Genomic DNA, 19992 nt, shown 5'->3' on the forward strand with positions numbered 1-19992 from the left:
GATAGATAGATAGATAGACTCCCAAATCACTGATTTCTTGTTTTTTTCCTTCCTTTATTTAAATTACATTAAATTAAACAATTTAGTGTTTGACAGGGTCAGAAAATAACAAAGGTATTAATCCATAATGAGCAAAGCCTGTTAGTTAAACTACAAATGCTACATTTGTAATGAAAATGTAGAACGTGAGGATTTCTGATTAAATTAGCATTTTTGTCGTTTCCATAGCAAGTTGAATTACAGAGTCAACGCAGTAGAGGTAAAGTTAAACAGTCTTTGCTATGATGCAGTTAAAACAAGCAGCATTATTAGTAATAATTGTGTCACAGTGCCATATATTAAAATAACTCTTATATGCTCTATAATATCTATCAGATATGCTTATTTTGACGCCTTTTGTTTCTACGGTTCTTGACATGAAAGCAACAAAGAAAACATTTGCTTCACAAACATTGGCTTCATTTAACACTCGGTATCGTCAGCGCATGCAGATAATGTCGACGTATTGAAAAGGCTGCCGTGCTCTCCCAGTCCTGGGCGGCGCGGCTCAGAAGTCTTTGCCACAGTCGGGGCAGAGGATGTCGTCTTTGCACGTCAGGAAACCTCGGCCGACCAGAGACACGCTGCACTTTTTGCAGTTGAAGCAGTCGTTGTGCCACTGGCGCTGCTCGAAGGAGATGTACTTACTGCCCCCGAGACCTGAACACAGCAGAGAAGAGTCTCATGATCCCTGTAATGTAATAACTCTTTAATCGGTGGCGATTGGAGGCTTATGATCCAGGGAACATACAGACATTATTTAAAGGTATTGTTCAAACTATGGCTTAAGTCGACCTCAAAGCTACGGCTCAGCAGGTATTGTGAATTATTCAGAATTGAATTACAAACGAGGACAGTTTAAACAGTTTAGAACCAATTTGTCATTAATGAGGATCATGTGATCAAATCTGCGGCGCCTTGGACTTTGCAGCAGATTCATTTTTCTTGTTAAACGTCAACCTACAGCAACATATTTTACTTCAAATGTTAAATTCAGCTGCAGTAGCAAATTTGTCAGGTCAAAAAACAGCAGGTCGAACTGCGTTTTGTCTTTACCGCTGATCGAGGTGGTGCAGTAGGCACATTTCTTGGCAAACAGGTTGCAGAAGCAGTCGAGGCAGTAGGCGAAGTCGTCCCGGGAAGTGAACCGCTGGCCGGCCAGCTGCTGCTTGCAGCCAATGCAAACAAAGCACTCCTTATGCCAGGGCTGGTCGCGGTAGTTCACTCCTCCAGTGGTGATGGGCTGGAAATGGGATAACAGGACGTGTGAATATGGAATATTTGCCTAAAACAATGGACTGATTTGAATTAATGAGGGTGGTCAACAACCCTTCTGGTAAATTTAACATTTAAGAACTCAATTTAAAAGTTGATGTCAGTGATTTCAACAGTTTCTGCACTTCTACACATCCTTTATAAGACAGTTTAACTTCACATTTCTTCATTTTGGGGAGTTTCTCTTTGACAGCTGCCTCACCGACCATCTTTCTTACCTGTACAATTACCAGTGCATTTACCTTCACGCCCAGGAAGCACAGAACAAACAGAGAGCGTTACCTTCTTGCAGTGGAAGCACTTGAGAGCAAACTGCTTCTCGTAGCAGGGTAGGCAGTAGTTGCTGGCGTCCTTCTGGACGAAGCTCCTGGTGCCGATGGGCTGCTGGCAGCGGTTGCAGGTGAAGCAGTTCTCATGCCAACTGTTGCCTCTGTGCTCCATCTTTTTAGAGCCTGGCGGGTGGAGAGCGCAGAAGTTGGTATTTATTTATTCATTTTAACCTGCGCCACGTCTAGACTACCTGGACCACCTCTCACCTGGCATGATGGTCTTCAGACACGCATGGCATTTGGCGGAGTACTCGTTGCTGTAGCACTCGGTGCACATCAGCATGTCGTCCTTGGTGGCGAAAGGCCGGTCGACCAGGGACCGGCTGCACTTGATGCAGAGGAAGCACTCGCTGTGCCAGTGGCGGTCTTTGTACGACAGATCCTGCACAGAAACAGAAATATTTCAGCCTAAGGAACGGCCACTCGATGCTCCACAGGCGAGTCAGTGTTAGTGAGTTTTTTTACGAAGCATCCTGCAGGTTGCATCAACGTCAGGACAACAAATATAAATAAAACACCTTGTTGGTGCAGCCAATGAGCTTCGTGCACACTTCACAGTTGTTGGAGAAAAGAGCCTCATAGCACTTGATGCAGTACGGGGTTTCCTCCTTCAGGATGTACTTCTGCCCGTACAGGGACTCCTCACACTCCCTGCAGTCGTAGCGCTCGACCATTTTGACTTAAATCTCCTCTTCCCTGCGAGAAGAAAGAGGAAGACGGTGAAGAACTGGGCCAGCGACACAACGAGCGTTTTGAAAATTAGATTGGGCCGTAATTGGATAGTTGACTTTGTTTCCACAAAAGCTGCACAGTAACGTCTCAGGATCACATGGTGAATAAATGAACAATAACTTACACCATGTACAGTGTGTAGCTTCCCTTCCTTGAAATGTAATTGAGCACTACGTCCAACAAATTAGCCGGAGGAATGTGGCTGAATCAGTGGAGTAAATTCCACTCCTTTAATGGACATTACGTGACTTTTAAATCTGGTTTTCTCGCTCTTAAACGCGTCTAAATTTAAGTTTAAAACGGTCAAATTGGCTCGACTCCTTCAAAGTTAAACCCAGATAATAAGAAAACTGGAGGTTCAAAGATCGTTTCATTATGTAAAGTTACTGTGCAGGTATTGGAGATCCTGATTTCGTCCGGAAATGAATTTCTGGACTAAATCCAACCTGTTTATACGAGTGGAAGTTGTTCAAAGGGAAGAGTCATGTGGTTCTGGGACATTTCATTATTGCTGGGATGAATATTGCTCTCTTATCAGAAGCAAGAGCCTGAAGTTGTCCAATAAACTTTATGCTGGTGTAAGTAGGCCGTTCAGAAAGAGTCACGATTTGATATTTGAACTTTGTGAGGCCACAAACAGTTTAACTCCTTGTCTTAAGCGAGCAGCTCTGAACAAACCTCAAACTAAGCTAAGTATGTGGATTTAAATCAGTAGTATGACTTTTAGGGCAGGATGGCGTAACACATTTTGACTTTATTTTATCTGTATTTAGTCATAAACCCTCCTGACACTTATTTATTCTCCAAAAATTCCCCATACCACCTTCAGAAACTCTCCCTACGCCACTTTAAATCCTAAACACCCCATCATTAACCATCTGTACCACCATACACATTCATATCTTTGGTATTTTTGCTACATATTCCTTTATACACCCACTCTGCTTTGTCTCAAACTCACCATAAACCCTCAGTATCCATCTCTAAAACCCTTTGCACCCTCCACACCCCATCATCAATCATCTGTACCACCCACACCCATTCATATCTTTGGTATTTTTGCTCCATACGCTTTAATAAACCCACTCTACTTTGTCTCAAACTCACCATAAACCATCATAAACCACCTGTACCCCTTCCCAAACTCACTATACTCTACTATAATCTTTCTTTATCCTTCTCTAAACTCTTTATATGCCTCTGTGAAACCCCTTTGAGCCTCCATATCTCTATAAAACCCTTCCACGTGGGATTTACGTCTCTATCTTGAACTAAAAGGACATTATCATGAAGCATTGGTCAAACATCAAGTCAACATCTCAGCTCTTATCTAAAGAAAGTGAAGTCTACTAATTCAGAGGAGAACATGGACAAGACAGGAGAAGAGTCTTACCTGGAAGTCAGAGGAGAAAGCAGCTTGCAGTCTGGGATCAGAGATGCCTTCTGAGCTCTTCAGTCCATCTGCTTTATAAAATTAGAGCATAATGTGACCCACGCTGGGGCAGGAAGGTGGAGGCAGTGGTGTGACCAGAGTGGGCAGGTCAGTTTATATTCAGACGCCTATAAAATCAAATGGGAACGCTGAAGAATCCCAAGAAAACCCCACCAGTGATGATGTGACTTATAAAACCCATTTGGAACACATGTACGGAGAATTATGTTCCTAGTTTATACGTGTGCTATTTGGAGTAAGGAGTTGATCGCATCATGAGGTATTAGACAGTTTTCTCTCACGCTAAAATGACTCTAAAACTTGACGGACTGCTGCAAAATTGGAGCTCAGCAGAGAATAAATCCTGGGAGTTTTGGTGACTCTAATATTTGGTTATTCTTAAATGTTTTCATCATTTTGTAAATAATTCCCATTGACCTCCACTGTACAATTTATTCGAACAAAACTTAGCCATCGCATTTAGCCCTAGCCGCTAGCATAGGATTGCTAGCATGGTTGTAAACTCTCAGATTAACAGATTGTCTCGTACAAGTTTTGGTGACTAATATTTGATTTGGACAACAGCGGTTTTTCTTAAATTTGATTTTTTTTTGGAAATAATTCCCATTTACCTCCACTGTATGATTTATTTGAACAAACTTTATCCATTGTGCTTAGCCTTATCCGTTAGCACGGGATTGCTAGCATGACTGCAGACTCTCAGGTTTACAGATTGTGCGTACAAGTTTCGGTAACTCTTAATATCTGGTTATTCTTAAATGTTTTTAATTACTTTTTAAATAATTCCCATTGACCTCCGCTGTACAATGTATTTACTGGAATAAATTGCACGTAGCCCTAGCCGCTAGCACAAGCAGCTAGCATGGTGTCTTACAAGTTTTGTTGACTCTAATATTTAGTTTGGATAATGTTTTTTTTGTGGGGGGGGAATAATTCCCATTGACCTCCACTGTATGTTTTAAGATAGTAGCTTAACAATTTCTGTCAATTTCAGACACTCGGACTCTTGGACCTTTCCAAAAAAAACCTAATAAATAGGTCGATTTGTCCCAAACTCAAACATGGCCGCCGTACGGAGACCAGAGTGTCTAGACTAGGGTTGGAAATAGAGAATATCCGCTTCTATTATTATTTTATTCTAAAAATTGAATCTACTTACTTATGCTATTTAAGTGCTTTTTCTTGTACCACTGGAGTCAAATTCCTTGTATGTGCACACACGTATTTGACCAGTAAAGCTGATTCTGATTATGAGAAACCCATAAAATACAAGTGGAGATGTATAACTACTGATACTTGACCTCTCTAAGGACAAGCAGTGTTTTTCTTTTTTACATTTTGCAGCAACTTTGTAATTTCCCATCTCTCCGCTGTCAGTCTGTGGTCAACATGTTACGCAATTTAATAAGCAACTGGGTTTAATTTGATCAGATGACAGGTTTTTAGACTCCTGGTCCAGACAAATTAATATGATGCCTCTTTGGAATCTCGAACAAGTGAATATTTCTTTTTTTTTTTTTTTTTATTTATCCATAAACAGCTAGGTAGTACATTATAAACCACAGATGGCCTCACAGCCACATGATCAATTTAAAAGACAAATGAATCGGTAAAAACATGTGATGGACTCAGTTGAACTTTTATGTTAGTGGACTGTGGATAAAGTCTGAATATTTTCAGGCTGCTAGCGTAGCGGCGGATACGCAGCACTAGAAATCAGGCATCATTGGCTCTGATTATCCAGATTTGTCCCAAATGTAGCAAATCTATTTTTGAAACTGCAACAGCACTAAAGCAGATGGGGGCGTTATGTTCCTTGACTGATATAGTCTCTATTTACTTGAGCTACACATGATGGAGGAGTCAACTTAAATGACCTGAAGCAGCTGCATGAGTCTCCTGACACTCAGCTGAGCTGACCAGTACCTGGTCATTTGGAATATATTAATCTAACTATGACTTTCGCCTCAGTTAACCTCCCTCCCGGTTTGTCCGCTAACCACAGTTCGGAACCTAAACAAGAATCGTAAATTACCTCGTTTGTAGGGACCCCTGCTCTTTTCCGTTGCTTTCTGTTTTTATGATATAGCCAAAGCCATACTTGCTACATTAGGGCATTGGTGCACTAGTAATACATGGAGGTTAAACAGATTCCCAAAGAATCCTAGAGGACGGGGCCCTTTATGGATTCCCAAAGGAAGATACTAAACTCTTAGATGAACCTAAATATACGAACGTCAGATACATTAAAATGTGTCTCTGTGACTATAAATAAGATGTTAATTTATTCATTTTTCTGTTCTCTGCTTATTTTTTGCACATATTGCTTCACTGGTTTATGGTCCGAGCATCACAAAACTAAGGTGTAACTTTTTCCAGGAAATATTTGTGAAATCATCGGCTTCTCAAAGTAGAAAACTATTAAAGTAATAGAATTTAGGCGCGACTATCAAATTAAATGCTGTTCTGCACTGAAACTCACCCCGCAGGTGCACCACAATAAGTCAGAGTGTAACACAAACTATTTCTCTCATGACCACAAATATTTTGGACATTCCTTTGGGCATCTAGTTTATTATCCAAGTCTTCACCTGGATCCAACTCAGCAAACAGGAAGGAGCCTCCTATTGGATAATTGCTGCTTTCAGCTGCCAGATGTTTTTTAGCTAACTGATTTTATTGGTGTGTTTTTATCTAACTGTGCTTTAGCTGTTTTTAGATAACTGATGTTTTAGCTGTTTTTAGCTAACTCGTTTTTTTAGCTAACTGATTTATTTAGCTGTTTTTAGTTAACTGTTTTTTTTTTTGTTGCTGTTGTTTGTAGCTAACTATCTTTAGCTAGCTGGTTTTTAGCCGTTTTTATCTGTTTGTAGCTAACTGTCTTTAGCTAACTGATATTTTTTTACCCGTTTTTAGCTGGCTGTTTTTTTAGTGAACTTATTTTTTGGCTAACCGATTTTTTAGCTGTTTTTAGCTAACCGATTTCTTAGCTGTTTTAACTAACATTTTTTTTTAGCTAACCGTCTTTAGCTAACTGATATTTTTTTACCCGTTTTTAGCTGGCTGTTTTTTTAGTGAACTTATTTTTTGGCTAACCGATTTTTTAGCTGTTTTTAGCTAACCGATTTTATTGGTGTGTTTTTATCTAACTGTGCTTTAGCTGTTTTTAGATAACTGATGTTTTAGCTGTTTTTGGCTAACTCGTTTTTTTAGCTAACTGATTTATTTAGCTGTTTTTAGTTAACTGTTTTTTGTTGTTGTTGTTTGTAGCTAACTATCTTTAGCTAGCTGGTTTTTAGCCGTTTTTATCTGTTTGTAGCTAACTGTCTTTAGCTAACTGATATTTTTTTACCTGTTTTTAGCTGGCTGTTTTTTTAGTTGACTTATTTTTTGGCTAACCGATTTTTTAGCTGTTTTTAGCTAACCGATTTCTTAGCTGTTTTAACTAACTTTTTTTTGTGTGTGTTTTAGCCGTTTTTTAGCAAACCTTTTTTTAGCTAGCTTTCTTTTTTTTAGAGGTTTTTAGCTAACTGATTTTTTTTTTTTAGCTCTTTTAGCTCTTGTGTTTAGCTGTTTTTGTAGTTTTTAGCTAACAGTTGCTCAGGTCCAGGTGGCCACGGAGTGTATATAAAAGGTAAATACAATATCTTGGTGAAAAATTAATTAAAAACACTGGATGGAAATAAATTTAGAAGCTTCTAAATGAATCAGTGCTTGAATCAAAGCTAAACGAGCTCCCACCAGATATTAGAGTGTGGGAATTTTTTTATATTTCCTGCTGTAAGATGATTTTCCCCGCCCTTATCTAAAGAGTTAAACGCTATTAAATGTAGTAAAACTCCCCCCAGGTGCTGCATCACCACGTAACAATAAATTCCATCTTCTTCCATCCAATAAAATAAATCAATTCCAGTTTATTTATTTCATATTTTGGATAAAGTAGATTCACACTAAATGTAATCTATCAGCGGGTCCTCATTTATCTTCTTCTGGGAAACATTTTCTGAGTAGCAAAAAGAAAAAAAGAAGGAGACTTGATTGGATTAGACGTCTCGCAGGCGCATCAGGAGACCTGGTTTAGAGACCGTATGTTCTTCATTTCACTTTGTCATGTCGGGGTTTCTTTGAAGGCTCTGGTTGGATGTCTCCATGCAGCTTTCCTCAGTTGTTGGGTTAGTGATGCTCACTTGAAACTAAATGAGGAGGCTCTTCACCACAAAAACATCACCTGACAAAGGTTAAATGACATTTTTTTTGTGTGTGTTTCTAAGAATAAAACTGATGTGGTCCCAGCTGGTGCAGCGAGTCTGAGCTCATTCACGTCTCCTCCCCGTCGCGGTTCGGTTTAGCGGGTACTACTTAAGTACTTAACAGCAGCCACTCGTTCGCTAATAAAGCGGAATAATCCGACCATGTGTGTCTCCAATGAGGCAATGATGACATTAACAATGGCACAAAAAGACAACACAAACGTATGATTTGTCTTTAAGTTTCCCTGCTCTTTGTGGGGTGGCACACCAGCGAACACCGCGTAAATACATTAGCGTAATCTAATAGCGGAGTAGCGGGAAAAGGGAAACGTAATCATGCTCCTGCTGCTTTTCCCTGAAAGCTTTTTGAAATTACTGTGAAAATGAACCCATTGAACAAGTTTCCAAGAAAGAATTAAAAAAAAGCAGAAATGGCAGCTTAAACGTGGCTGTTTTTTTCTTATTAACCGGTAATAGCTAATTTCCCTAATTAACCCATTTGGAAGTAATGTACTGGTTAAAGTTTCCAATACAAACTTCAAGTGATGAATGTTTATAAGTAGAATGTTATGTTCTTTGAACCTTTTTTTAAAAAACATAATTAAACAAATTTAAATGTCAGGACTTCTATTTATAAATAATAAAAAAATCTGACGAAATTTCCCAAAATAATTCACTAATCAATGAATATTTTCAGCTGCATTCATTTCTCGTTTTTGATCCATTTTTTTTTTTCCCCATTCCAGATTTAATCGTCTGGTGATAAATTATTTAATTAAGTTCTGTTTATTGTTTTATGAGACTGACTTCCTAGATTTCGTTGTGGTCATTTTTTCCGTTATCAGCCTCTGGTTTAATCTTAGAGCTGCAGATCACAAAGCAGCCAGCAGATGGCAGCAACAATAAAATACATGGTTAATCTGACACTATTCAAATAAAAATTACACAGTATTACATGTGTGTATATCTGTTATTTACTAAAGGAAAGTTGTATTTACAGGAGAGTCTGAGTCCTTAACTCAACTCCAACCAATCAGAACTTAAATTGAACTCAAACTTTTTGTGGGGTTAATTTCTGGAGATACATCTGATTCCCAGTGATGAAATGTTTTCAAAGCAAAAGGAGTTTGTACATTTATCATTATAAAGTATGAAAGAATTAGGGGCTGAAATAGTTGAAGATTAAAGGATTATGGCTGTTAGACCGAGAGTAAATCCTGCAGGAGATTTTATTCTGAAAGGACACTGTCACTCTTTGTGCTTTGTGTTCACGACAGCTCAAATATCACGTCAAACATTTTCAGTTTGGAGATAAATATAGTTTTGCCTGTTACATCTTTAGACAGTAATCTACATTTAAATGTGACCTCAGTAACTAAGGCTGAAGCTACAGTAAAGGTTTGAATTTAAATGGATCCTTTTTCTGGTGCTCTGGAGTCAAGTAAACACAAAGTCAGACTTTATGCTCCTTTTATTTGCAGGTTTGCAAAGGATTTAATGCAGGATTGAACAGAACTGAACACATGGAACCATAAAACAATGAACCACTGTGAGGTGAACAGACCAGAGTCCAAGGACCTAGTATTCCTCTCCTTCATCCTCCTCTCCCACACTGTCGGTTCCCACCTCTTCATAATCCTTCTCCAGGGCAGCCATGTCCTCTCTGGCCTCTGAGAACTCTCCCTCCTCCATGCCCTCTCCGACGTACCAGTGGACGAAGGCCCTCTTGGCGTACATCAGGTCAAACTTGTGGTCCAGTCGAGCCCAGGCCTCAGCGATGGCGGTGGTGTTGCTCAGCATGCACACGGCCCTCTGCACCTTGGCCAGGTCTCCTCCAGGAACCACAGTGGGGGGCTGGTAGTTGATGCCCACCTTGAAGCCTGTAGGACACCAGTCCACAAACTGGATGGTGCGCTTGGTTTTGATGGTGGCGATGGCAGAGTTGACGTCCTTGGGCACCACATCACCTCGGTACAACAGACAGCAGGCCATGTACTTGCCGTGACGAGGGTCACATTTCACCATCTGATTGGCTGGCTCGAAGCAGGCGTTGGTGATGTCTGCTACTGATAGCTGCTCGTGATAAGCTTTCTCTGCAGAGATAACTGGGGCGTAGGTGGCCAGAGGGAAGTGGATACGAGGGTAGGGCACCAGGTTGGTCTGGAACTCCGTCAGGTCTACGTTCAAGGCTCCGTCGAAGCGCAGGGAGGCGGTGATGGAGGACACGATCTGTCCAATCAGCCTGTTGAGGTTGGTGTAGGTGGGGCGCTCGATGTCCAGGTTTCTGCGGCAGATGTCGTAGATGGCTTCGTTGTCCACCATGAAGGCGCAGTCAGAGTGCTCCAGGGTGGTGTGGGTGGTCAGGATGGAGTTGTAGGGCTCCACCACGGCTGTGGACACCTGAGGAGCTGGATAGACGGCAAACTCCAGCTTGGACTTCTTGCCGTAATCAACAGAGAGACGCTCCATGAGCAGAGAGGTGAAGCCAGACCCAGTTCCTCCTCCAAAGGAGTGGAAGATGAGGAAACCCTGGAGCCCTGTGCACTGGTCAGCCTGCAGGAAGACAATAAATCTTACGTCTACAACTGATTTCTCTGTGAACTCAACTCATGATGTCACTACAGGAAAACTCACCAGTTTACGAGTCCTGTCAAGAACCAGATCAATGATCTCCTTGCCAACTGTGTAGTGACCACGGGCATAGTTGTTGGCTGCATCTTCCTTTCCAGTGATGAGCTGCTCAGGGTGGAAGAGCTGGCGGTAGGTTCCTGTACGAACCTCATCTGTGGAGCAACAAGAAATCATTTGTACATTTGCCACATAACAAACCACAATTATAGATGTAATATACAAGTCACTGCTAATTTCTTTTCAATTAGAAATACTTACCAATGACAGTTGGCTCCAGGTCCACAAAGATGGCTCTGGGGACATGTTTTCCAGCTCCTGTCTCACTGAAGAAGGTGTTGAATGAGTCGTCTCCTCCTCCGATGGTCTTGTCGCTGGGCATCTGACCATCTGGCTGGATTCCATGCTCCAGACAGTAGAGCTCCCAGCATGCATTGCCCATCTGGGCGCCAGCCTGGCCAACGTGCATAGAAATACACTCACGCTGCAAAGGAGGAGAGGAGGCGATCAGAGACCATGTTGTTCATCATCATCATCATCTGAAGCTGTACTTTAATGAGGCACCGTCAGTCCGTTAATCCATTTCTACAGCAGACTCACGGACCCAGATCACATGCTGTGGCCTTACTTGCTTTTTATAGACGGAAACATTACAGTACAGCTTTGTTTAGTCAAAGCCCTTAGCTGAACTCTTTCCAATAAGCATAAAAGCTTGTGTTAAATGCTAATACCACTAGTGTTAAACTCAGCCCTGAACCTCTGAATAATAAATTAAACACTAGTGCAGATCTCAGTGTCCTTAGAAGCTTCAGCCCATTCAAGCTGAGTGAATAAAAGATATTTCAAAATTTGGCATAAAGAATCTTTTAAAAGGCTCCCACGTTTAATATCTGATACATATTCTAGTCTCCCAAAGGTAAAGTTTTGATACGCATCCTTTACCGTCTATTATTACAATGCTTCTGCTTTTCCGCTCCGGTGAAAAGTTTCTATGGCCACGTCATCCATCTACTTCACTCTGAGGCTTAACTGGACTTAAACACCGCTGCATGACTGCACTCTATTGACACAATGGCTTTCAAATACTGTAAAACTAACATTAGATAGAGTTTAATGATCTACGGGGGAAATGGTTTGGTCACAGTAGCTTAGTTGCACATAAAACACTCTCAAGAGTCATGAGTAAAAATACAATTAATATCACGTAAAATAGAAAATTGTGTAAACACAAAAAAAAATATACAGAACTATCACAATAATTTTATAAGAAACAGGTGGGATACACGGCATATACATAGGAATATTAATCCAGTCCATTAACATGACGATGTATAACGTGTTAACTATTACAGAAAGGTGAGCTACCACCTTTCAAGTTCAGTTCATTTTATTTCTGTTATTCATATATGATTATATTTTTACTTGGTGTGATGTGTGGAATTAATTTTATTGTCATACGTTTTTCACTACTGCTGCAAGTAGCAAAAAAATAAAATCACTGTGCATGTGACAAATAAAACCTCCTATAATGAGGAATCCTCAACATGTGGAAGTTTTAAATCTGCCAATATGGCTGCCACCAGGAAGTAACTTCCCACAGACCTGATGAGTCATGCGGAGTGACGTGGCAGGAAGCCCCGCCCACCGGCAGCAACAGTGAAAAGGAGTCAAAATGGAGGAGTTTGAAAAGCCCCCTCCATCCTCCCTGCCCCCACACCACCACTGCAGAGACCTACCTCCGTAACATTCACGGACAGGGCGTTATCTGATGGCGCCCTCCAGCTCAGACTTAATAAATCGACGTGAAAGTTTCTGTTTCAATGCAGCCATTCAAAATGAAAATATTGTATAAGTGCGCACAAAATTTCTACAAAGCATTTAAGATTAGTTCATCCAGTGAAACGGTAGCAACGGTATAAAAAGGAAAACGAGTCTTAACGGTTTAAACGGTAATTTTCGTCGCTATTTTCAATTGAAACTGCGCCACCATCTCGGCCTGGTTTCACCCCAGATAACATCAACCACACACAAACGCCGGAAAACAATAGAGAATATAAAAATGTAAGCGTGTTTGACGACATTTATTACGTTTATCGCAATTACAGTATATATAGACAATCAAAAAAAATAATAATCTACATTTAATTGTACGAAATGACATTTTCTCTATATGAATATCGCCTCTTACTCTTTAATATGTAATTAATTATGTACATATATAACATCTCATCCTTTAAGACTCACCATTTTTGAGCAGTTTTTTTCTCCTTCTTGCCGACGTTGAAGTATCGGTGTATGAAGGCGGTATTGACGAGCGGAAGAGCAGTCGGTGGTATTTATACTCTTTGGAGGAGGCGGGGCCAACGCGGCGGTTTGAAGCTCCTGTCGGCGGGAGCGACCGTTAAGCAGTGCTGTGTTCAAGTGTAGCCCAGAATTTTCACACTCCCACATTTTGTCCAAGTAAATTATACTCTTTTGTTTTGTTTAAGAGGCACAGTCATGCTTAGACCAAAATGTTTGAATAATATAATTACATTTAAGAATCCTACAACTGACATAATGTATTGAATACGGAAGACCATCTCTTCATCTCCAGCATGAACTAAATTCCTAAATTCAGGTGTAATGTTTCAGATTACTGTATCCCCTGAACGTCCCACTTGTCCTGCAAAATCCACTTAAAAAGATGCAAAGCAACCAAAACGGTGTTTAAAACCGCCACAAAAAAAACAAGACAACTACAAAGAGGCACAACACAAAAGGGAGAGTCAATGAATTCAAAAAGATATGCAAAATATCAACAAAGAGACTTATTGCAGGAGGCAAAAACTAAAGCCGAGTTACTCTGGAGGTATTGGGCCAAGTCTGCAATGGTTATACTATTATTATTATTATTATTATTATTATTATTATTATTGTTATTATTTTATTTTTTATTTATTTTTATTTTTTTTAGTGTGTTGCTAGTTAATAATGGTTTGGTGAAAGTAAAGCAGGTAATGTGAGTTAATTAACAAGCAGTGACAAGAAAGAACGTCATCAGAAGCACATTTGAGTTTATTGTTTTAAATCTAGGACACGTGATTGCAGCAGACTGTAGAGAAGTAATACTAACAGCATTTGTTTTATTACACATAAAAAGATTTAATTTACTGCAAAAACAAAGGATGAACATACATTTTAAGAAGAGCTTGTTGTCTCAGTGCTTTTTAAGATAGTGGTTGGCTTTATTTATTTAAAGCATGCTTAATATTCCTCCCCTTCTTCCTCTCCTTCGTCCCCAATGCTGTCAGTTCCCACCTCTTCATAATCCTTCTCCAGGGCAGCCATGTCCTCTCTGGCCTCTGAGAACTCTCCCTCCTCCATGCCCTCTCCGACGTACCAGTGGACGAAGGCCCTCTTGGCGTACATCAGGTCAAACTTGTGGTCCAGTCGAGCCCAGGCCTCAGCGATGGCGGTGGTGTTGCTCAGCATGCACACGGCCCTCTGCACCTTGGCCAGGTCTCCTCCAGGAACCACAGTGGGGGGCTGGTAGTTGATGCCCACCTTGAAGCCTGTAGGACACCAGTCCACAAACTGGATGGTGCGCTTGGTTTTGATGGTGGCGATGGCAGAGTTGACGTCTTTGGGCACCACATCACCTCGAAATAGCAGACAGCAGGCCATGTACTTGCCGTGACGAGGGTCACATTTCACCATCTGATTGGCTGGCTCGAAGCAGGCGTTGGTGATTTCTGCTACTGATAGCTGCTCATGATAAGCCTTCTCTGCAGAGATAACTGGGGCGTAGGTGGCCAGAGGGAAGTGGATACGAGGGTAGGGCACCAGGTTGGTCTGGAACTCCGTCAGGTCTACGTTCAAGGCTCCGTCGAAGCGCAGGGAGGCGGTGATGGAGGACACGATCTGTCCAATCAGCCTGTTGAGGTTGGTGTAGGTGGGGCGCTCGATGTCCAGGTTTCTGCGGCAGATGTCGTAGATGGCTTCGTTGTCCACCATGAAGGCGCAGTCAGAGTGCTCCAGGGTGGTGTGGGTGGTCAGGATGGAGTTGTAGGGCTCCACCACAGCTGTGGACACCTGAGGAGCTGGATAGATGGCAAACTCCAGCTTGGACTTCTTGCCGTAATCTACAGAGAGACGCTCCATGAGCAGAGAGGTGAAGCCAGACCCAGTTCCTCCTCCAAAGGAGTGGAAGATGAGGAAACCCTGGAGCCCTGTGCACTGGTCAGCCTGCAGGAAGACAATAAATCTTATTCTACAACTGATTTCTCTGTGAACTCAGCTCATGAGGTCACTACAGGAAAACTCACCAGTTTACGAGTCCTGTCAAGAACCAGGTCGATGATCTCCTTCCCGATGGTGTAGTGACCGCGGGCGTAGTTGTTGGCTGCATCTTCCTTTCCAGTGATGAGCTGCTCAGGGTGGAAGAGCTGGCGGTAGGTTCCTGTACGAACCTCATCTGTAATCAGGAAACACCAGTGATCCAACCTGCAGGTTCCACAGTTCAAACTACAGCACAGACCTGCATCAGAAAGTCATCATCTTACCAATGACAGTTGGCTCCAGGTCCACAAAGACGGCTCTGGGGACATGTTTTCCAGCTCCTGTCTCACTGAAGAAGGTGTTGAAGGAGTCGTCTCCTCCTCCAATGGTCTTGTCGCTGGGCATCTGACCATCTGGCTGGATTCCATGCTCCAGACAGTAGAGCTCCCAGCATGCATTGCCTATCTGGGCTCCGGCCTGGCCAACGTGCACAGAGATACACTCACGCTGCAAGAGCGAGTGGTTCAGAAGTCAATAGCTGCTAGAACCATATTACTCTTGATTTGAAAAACCAAATAATGACCAGCTAAGACCAGTTTAAATTGTTAATGTTGAAGGAGAGACATTCAGGACGATGCTTCCATCAGTGTAATTAACGCCATGCATGGTGAGACGTATATCCTAAGGAGGTGAGCTGTTACTTGATCTCATTCACACTTGGTAACCGAGACAAGCTCGAGTGAATCTGCAACTCAGCAGCAGGAATTCGGCCTTAATGTGGTTGAAGAAACATTTTTAAAAAAGGCCACTATGAATGTTTCTTTGTGTGAACAGAAGAAATGATCGAACCAAGAAAATGCAAACTACAGTGTTTTAAGAAGATATGTGACCATGCTGTAGAGCTGCATAATAAGTTACTGAATAACTACAAAATCTAACATGTTTAACTTGAGAGATGTGCTAATGCAGTCGGAGAAATAGTATTTTCTGTCTCTCAAACTGCACTCCAAACAGTACAGCGCCAACAGAAACCTTTATTACATGAGTAGAGTTGTTCTTGAGAAGGACCTGAGTAGAAAATAAAGAGATCCTCACCATTTTTTGTTGCTCGAAGCAGTCCCTTGATCACCTGAGATGAGTGGCTGGGGATGTAGTGTCAGGTACGAGTGCAGGAAGTCGCTTTATAGCGTTGCATCGCTAGGCAACGCTCTGGCATGTTGTGGTAACCAGAGGAGCCGGAGAAGCAAACACCAGCTCCTTCGATGAAAGATGAGCCGGAAGAGGACACGTGATAAAGAAAATCATCTACTAGTGTGCTTCTCTGAACCAAACATAAGGAACAATGGCTGTTGTTACACACATGACTAACCATTGACAATGACCAGATCGGCCATGAAATCTGACCCATAACCTGCCCTCTCCTCAGGCTACACATGTTAGATTTAAGGCTTTCTAGCTGTTTATGCTTTGTGGTAAACAGGCATGGTGTTCAGATTAGTTTGAGGGCATTTCTCTGGCTGTAGGACACATTTATTCAAAGCATTTCAGTTTGAATTGACTTGCATAAAGAAGTTATCTTTATAACGCTCCAATTTAACCTGTGAACACGATGCATGTGGAACTTGTGTTTTCTAATCTTGCACAGGAGAGAAAGCAGATACCTCCCTAGAGTGAACAGAACGGGCTTTTGTTACAGATCACCGCCACCTCTCAGCTTCGATCAAGATTCATTTGCAATGCAAAGGTAGCCGACTGCCTTTGGAAATCATCGGAGCACACTTCTCTGTGTCATTTGAGATCGACGTCTCTTTTCTCAAAAGAAAGAGAAAATAATCATGGTGGCTGTATGGAGTTAACTTGATACACACATTACTTAACGCTAGAGATTACCAGAGGATTAGTTATTCTTCCAAGGAATTTTATTTAAGAGATTAAGATTGTTGTTGACAGACTTCCCCAAACTCTGAATGGATGGTGAAAGCTGGAAACCCTTAAAGAGTTTCATGAGCATGGTTTAAAAGGGAACAGTGACGTCTGGATGCTTCTTCGGAACTTTTCACTTCCTCTAAACACAGAAAAAAATTATTTTGTGGCAAAAATGGTTGCGTTGCAGTCAATGTCGGTATTGTTTGGCTTCAGCCGTCTGTTAAGGGTTTCAGCCCCGTATCTGAAGGTAACCTTAGAGATGTCATGACAAACTACTTGCATCTGCCAAGTGAGGTCTGTTAGAACATGCTCTCATTTAGTTTCCCTAGTGACTCTTTGCTCAGGCTTTGTTTGCTTTCAGATGTCAGCTCATGCTAACAGGGGAGGTGATACTTCAACGGTAAACACTATCATTGCTGGAGTGCACGTCGGGCTAGATGGATAAAGGAGGGGGTTTCCGTGACCCTACAAGGCCTCGCATTGTAGGAGGTTTAGGCACAAAGAAACAGACGCATCTGACTCATTCTGTTTTATTTTTAATGTAATATTCTGGGTTTGGGTAAAGTTTGACATCGGTATATAATGATGTTCCCGCTTTTGACAGCTGAGATACAACAGTAGCAAAACATTTTACTGATTTTAATATTCCTCCCCTTCTTCCTCTCCTTCGTCCCCAATGCTGTCAGTTCCCACTTCTTCATAATCCTTCTCCAGGGCAGCCATGTCCTCTCTGGCCTCTGAGAACTCTCCCTCCTCCATGCCCTCTCCGACGTACCAGTGGACGAAGGCCCTCTTGGCGTACATCAGGTCAAACTTGTGGTCCAGTCGAGCCCAGGCCTCAGCGATGGCGGTGGTGTTGCTCAGCATGCACACGGCCCTCTGCACCTTGGCCAGGTCTCCCCCAGGAACCACAGTGGGGGGCTGGTAGTTGATGCCCACCTTGAAGCCTGTAGGACACCAGTCCACAAACTGGATGGTGCGCTTGGTTTTTATGGTGGCGATGGCAGCGTTCACCTCCTTGGGCACCACATCACCTCGGTACAGCAGACAGCAGGCCATGTACTTGCCGTGACGAGGGTCACATTTCACCATCTGATTGGCTGGCTCGAAGCAGGCGTTGGTGATTTCTGCTACTGATAACTGCTCATGATAAGCCTTCTCTGCAGAGATAACTGGGGCGTAGGTGGCCAGAGGGAAGTGGATACGAGGGTAGGGCACCAGGTTGGTCTGGAACTCCGTCAGGTCTACGTTCAAGGCTCCGTCAAAGCGCAGGGAGGCGGTGATGGAGGACACGATCTGTCCAATCAGCCTGTTGAGGTTGGTGTAGGTGGGGCGCTCGATGTCCAGGTTCCTGCGGCAGATGTCGTAGATGGCCTCGTTGTCCACCATGAAGGCGCAGTCAGAGTGCTCCAGGGTGGTGTGGGTGGTCAGGATGGAGTTGTAGGGCTCCACCACAGCTGTGGACACCTGAGGAGCTGGATAGACGGCAAACTCCAGCTTGGACTTCTTGCCATAATCAACAGAGAGACGCTCCATGAGCAGAGAGGTGAAGCCAGACCCAGTTCCTCCTCCAAAGGAGTGGAAGATGAGGAAACCCTGGAGCCCTGTGCACTGGTCAGCCTGCAGGAAGACAATAAATCTTATTCTACAACTGATTTCTCTCTGAACTCGACTCACGACGTCACTACAGGAAAACTCACCAGTTTACGAGTCCTGTCAAGAACCAGATCAATGATCTCCTTCCCGATGGTGTAGTGACCGCGGGCGTAGTTGTTGGCTGCATCTTCCTTTCCAGTGATGAGCTGCTCAGGGTGGAAGAGCTGGCGGTAGGTTCCTGTACGAACCTCATCTGTAATCAGGAAATACCAGTGATCCAACCTGCAGGTTCCACAGTTCAAACTACAGCACAGACCTGCATCAGAAAGTCATCATCTTACCAATGACAGTTGGCTCCAGGTCCACAAAAACGGCTCTGGGGACATGTTTTCCAGCTCCTGTCTCACTGAAGAAGGTGTTGAAGGAGTCGTCTCCTCCTCCAATGGTCTTGTCGCTGGGCATCTGACCGTCCGGCTGGATTCCATGCTCCAGACAGTAGAGCTCCCAGCATGCATTGCCCATCTGGACTCCGGCCTGGCCAACGTGAATGGAGAGGCATTCCCTCTACAGAGCATAGCAAACAGGTTGAGTTAGTAAAGTGCGTGTTTGAGAGTTTAAATCATGTGAAAGTGCAGGAGCTTACCATGATTATAAATTCCTGCTGCTGGTGTTGAGGATCTGCAGTGGAAGTCTGGAGTCTGTGAAGTTTTCTCTGGTACTTATAGCTCCTCCAAACTCCATAGTAACGAGGTTTGTTGTTGATAAATGGAGGTTAACTGGGTTTGTGCCAATACGTTGTGCAGACATGCCTCACCACACATCAATAACCCTTCAACCTGCACTGAGATAATGTGTAACCCCGAGCACATATGTCAGGCACGGAAAACTAACTCAGGTCACAGCGAGCCAAGCAAACGCGGCATTGTTTTAGTGTTTGTGGAGCACACTGCGATTAATGAACTCCAGGCTCCGAGGAGGGCAGAGGTCTCCATGGAGACGGCCAAGAAGGAATGTAGAGAAATCCCCAAATATTTTCACCCAGAATCGTTTTAAAATCCATCTCACGCGTTTAACAGTTACATTTAAACCAGGTAACTTAAGGTCAAGAATGTTGTTGTGATGTACAAAAAGGGAAAAGGATGCATTTCTAAGAAAAAAAGAAAAAAGAAATGCCTTCAATACAGCACAGACATGACATCATGATTTGTGAATTCTGAAATTTGACGATGACACCACTAAAAACCTGTCTGCAGTTTGATCCATTGTTAGAGAACAGGAAGTACGCCCCCCATCCCTCTCTAAATGAGGCCCGGCTCGGCTGCTCTGTTGTGTTTTCCACATGAATGGACGTCCTGTTGTTACACAAACATCGAAGGTCAAACCACCAGGCTGATATGAAGCTCAAAATGCCAATGGCAACAATAAAGCATGAGGCCAGACTATTCTAGACTAAAAGAGAGTTAGAAGATTAAAAGATTAAAGGATCTTTTTCTTCTGAACACAG

At 42.6% G+C, this 19992-nt stretch overlaps 4 protein-coding genes across 4 annotated transcripts; all 4 read right to left on the reverse strand.

Annotated features, from left to right (window-relative positions):
- Nucleotides 1-48: 48 nt before the first annotated feature.
- On the reverse strand, nt 49-3915 carry LOC125000675 (four and a half LIM domains protein 2-like). The gene is made up of 6 exons (XM_047576295.1): nt 3769-3915; nt 2162-2339; nt 1851-2025; nt 1597-1766; nt 1096-1282; nt 49-699 (listed from the first exon to the last, which is right to left on the reverse strand). The coding sequence occupies exons 2-6, from the start codon at nt 2315-2317 to the stop codon at nt 548-550; spliced, it is 840 nt and encodes a 279-aa protein (XP_047432251.1). The 5' UTR covers nt 2318-2339; nt 3769-3915; the 3' UTR covers nt 49-547.
- A 5616-nt stretch (nt 3916-9531) lies between these two features.
- Nucleotides 9532-13072, reverse strand: LOC125000663 (tubulin alpha chain-like). Its single transcript, XM_047576273.1, has 4 exons — nt 12951-13072; nt 10968-11190; nt 10713-10861; nt 9532-10631 (listed from the first exon to the last, which is right to left on the reverse strand). Exons 1-4 carry the CDS (start codon nt 12951-12953, stop codon nt 9657-9659), a joined length of 1350 nt encoding a protein of 449 aa, XP_047432229.1. The 5' UTR covers nt 12954-13072; the 3' UTR covers nt 9532-9656.
- A 665-nt stretch (nt 13073-13737) lies between these two features.
- LOC125000661 (tubulin alpha-1A chain-like) lies at nt 13738-16161 on the reverse strand. Its single transcript, XM_047576271.1, has 4 exons — nt 16062-16161; nt 15251-15473; nt 15014-15162; nt 13738-14933 (listed from the first exon to the last, which is right to left on the reverse strand). The coding sequence occupies exons 1-4, from the start codon at nt 16062-16064 to the stop codon at nt 13953-13955; spliced, it is 1356 nt and encodes a 451-aa protein (XP_047432227.1). The 5' UTR covers nt 16065-16161; the 3' UTR covers nt 13738-13952.
- Nucleotides 16162-17406: 1245 nt separating this feature from the next.
- Nucleotides 17407-19149, reverse strand: si:ch211-114n24.6 (uncharacterized protein LOC795591 homolog). The gene is made up of 4 exons (XM_047576272.1): nt 19132-19149; nt 18830-19052; nt 18593-18741; nt 17407-18512 (listed from the first exon to the last, which is right to left on the reverse strand). The coding sequence occupies exons 1-4, from the start codon at nt 19132-19134 to the stop codon at nt 17532-17534; spliced, it is 1356 nt and encodes a 451-aa protein (XP_047432228.1). The 5' UTR covers nt 19135-19149; the 3' UTR covers nt 17407-17531.
- Nucleotides 19150-19992: the final 843 nt, after the last annotated feature.

Source organism: Mugil cephalus, chromosome 23 (assembly GCF_022458985.1).
Source record: "Mugil cephalus isolate CIBA_MC_2020 chromosome 23, CIBA_Mcephalus_1.1, whole genome shotgun sequence".
Lineage (NCBI taxonomy): Eukaryota > Metazoa > Chordata > Actinopteri > Mugiliformes > Mugilidae > Mugil > Mugil cephalus.

Coding starts and splice junctions, on each gene's coding strand:
- LOC125000675 (XM_047576295.1), bottom strand. CDS start 2,317: ATGGTCGAGCGCTACGACTGCAGGGAGTGTGAGGAGTCCCTGTACGGG. Junction 1,767..1,850: donor TCTGAAGACCATCATGCCAG/GTGAGAGGTGGT, acceptor TCCACCCGCCAG/GCTCTAAAAAGATGGAGCAC. Junction 700..1,095: donor CTGCACCACCTCGATCAGCG/GTAAAGACAAAA, acceptor TGCTGTGTTCAG/GTCTCGGGGGCAGTAAGTAC.
- LOC125000663 (XM_047576273.1), bottom strand. Junction 10,862..10,967: donor CCTGGAGCCAACTGTCATTG/GTAAGTATTTCT, acceptor GTTGCTCCACAG/ATGAGGTTCGTACAGGAACC. Junction 10,632..10,712: donor TTGACAGGACTCGTAAACTG/GTGAGTTTTCCT, acceptor GTCTTCCTGCAG/GCTGACCAGTGCACAGGGCT.
- LOC125000661 (XM_047576271.1), bottom strand. Junction 15,163..15,250: donor CCTGGAGCCAACTGTCATTG/GTAAGATGATGA, acceptor TCCTGATTACAG/ATGAGGTTCGTACAGGAACC. Junction 14,934..15,013: donor TTGACAGGACTCGTAAACTG/GTGAGTTTTCCT, acceptor GTCTTCCTGCAG/GCTGACCAGTGCACAGGGCT.
- si:ch211-114n24.6 (XM_047576272.1), bottom strand. Junction 18,742..18,829: donor CCTGGAGCCAACTGTCATTG/GTAAGATGATGA, acceptor TCCTGATTACAG/ATGAGGTTCGTACAGGAACC. Junction 18,513..18,592: donor TTGACAGGACTCGTAAACTG/GTGAGTTTTCCT, acceptor GTCTTCCTGCAG/GCTGACCAGTGCACAGGGCT.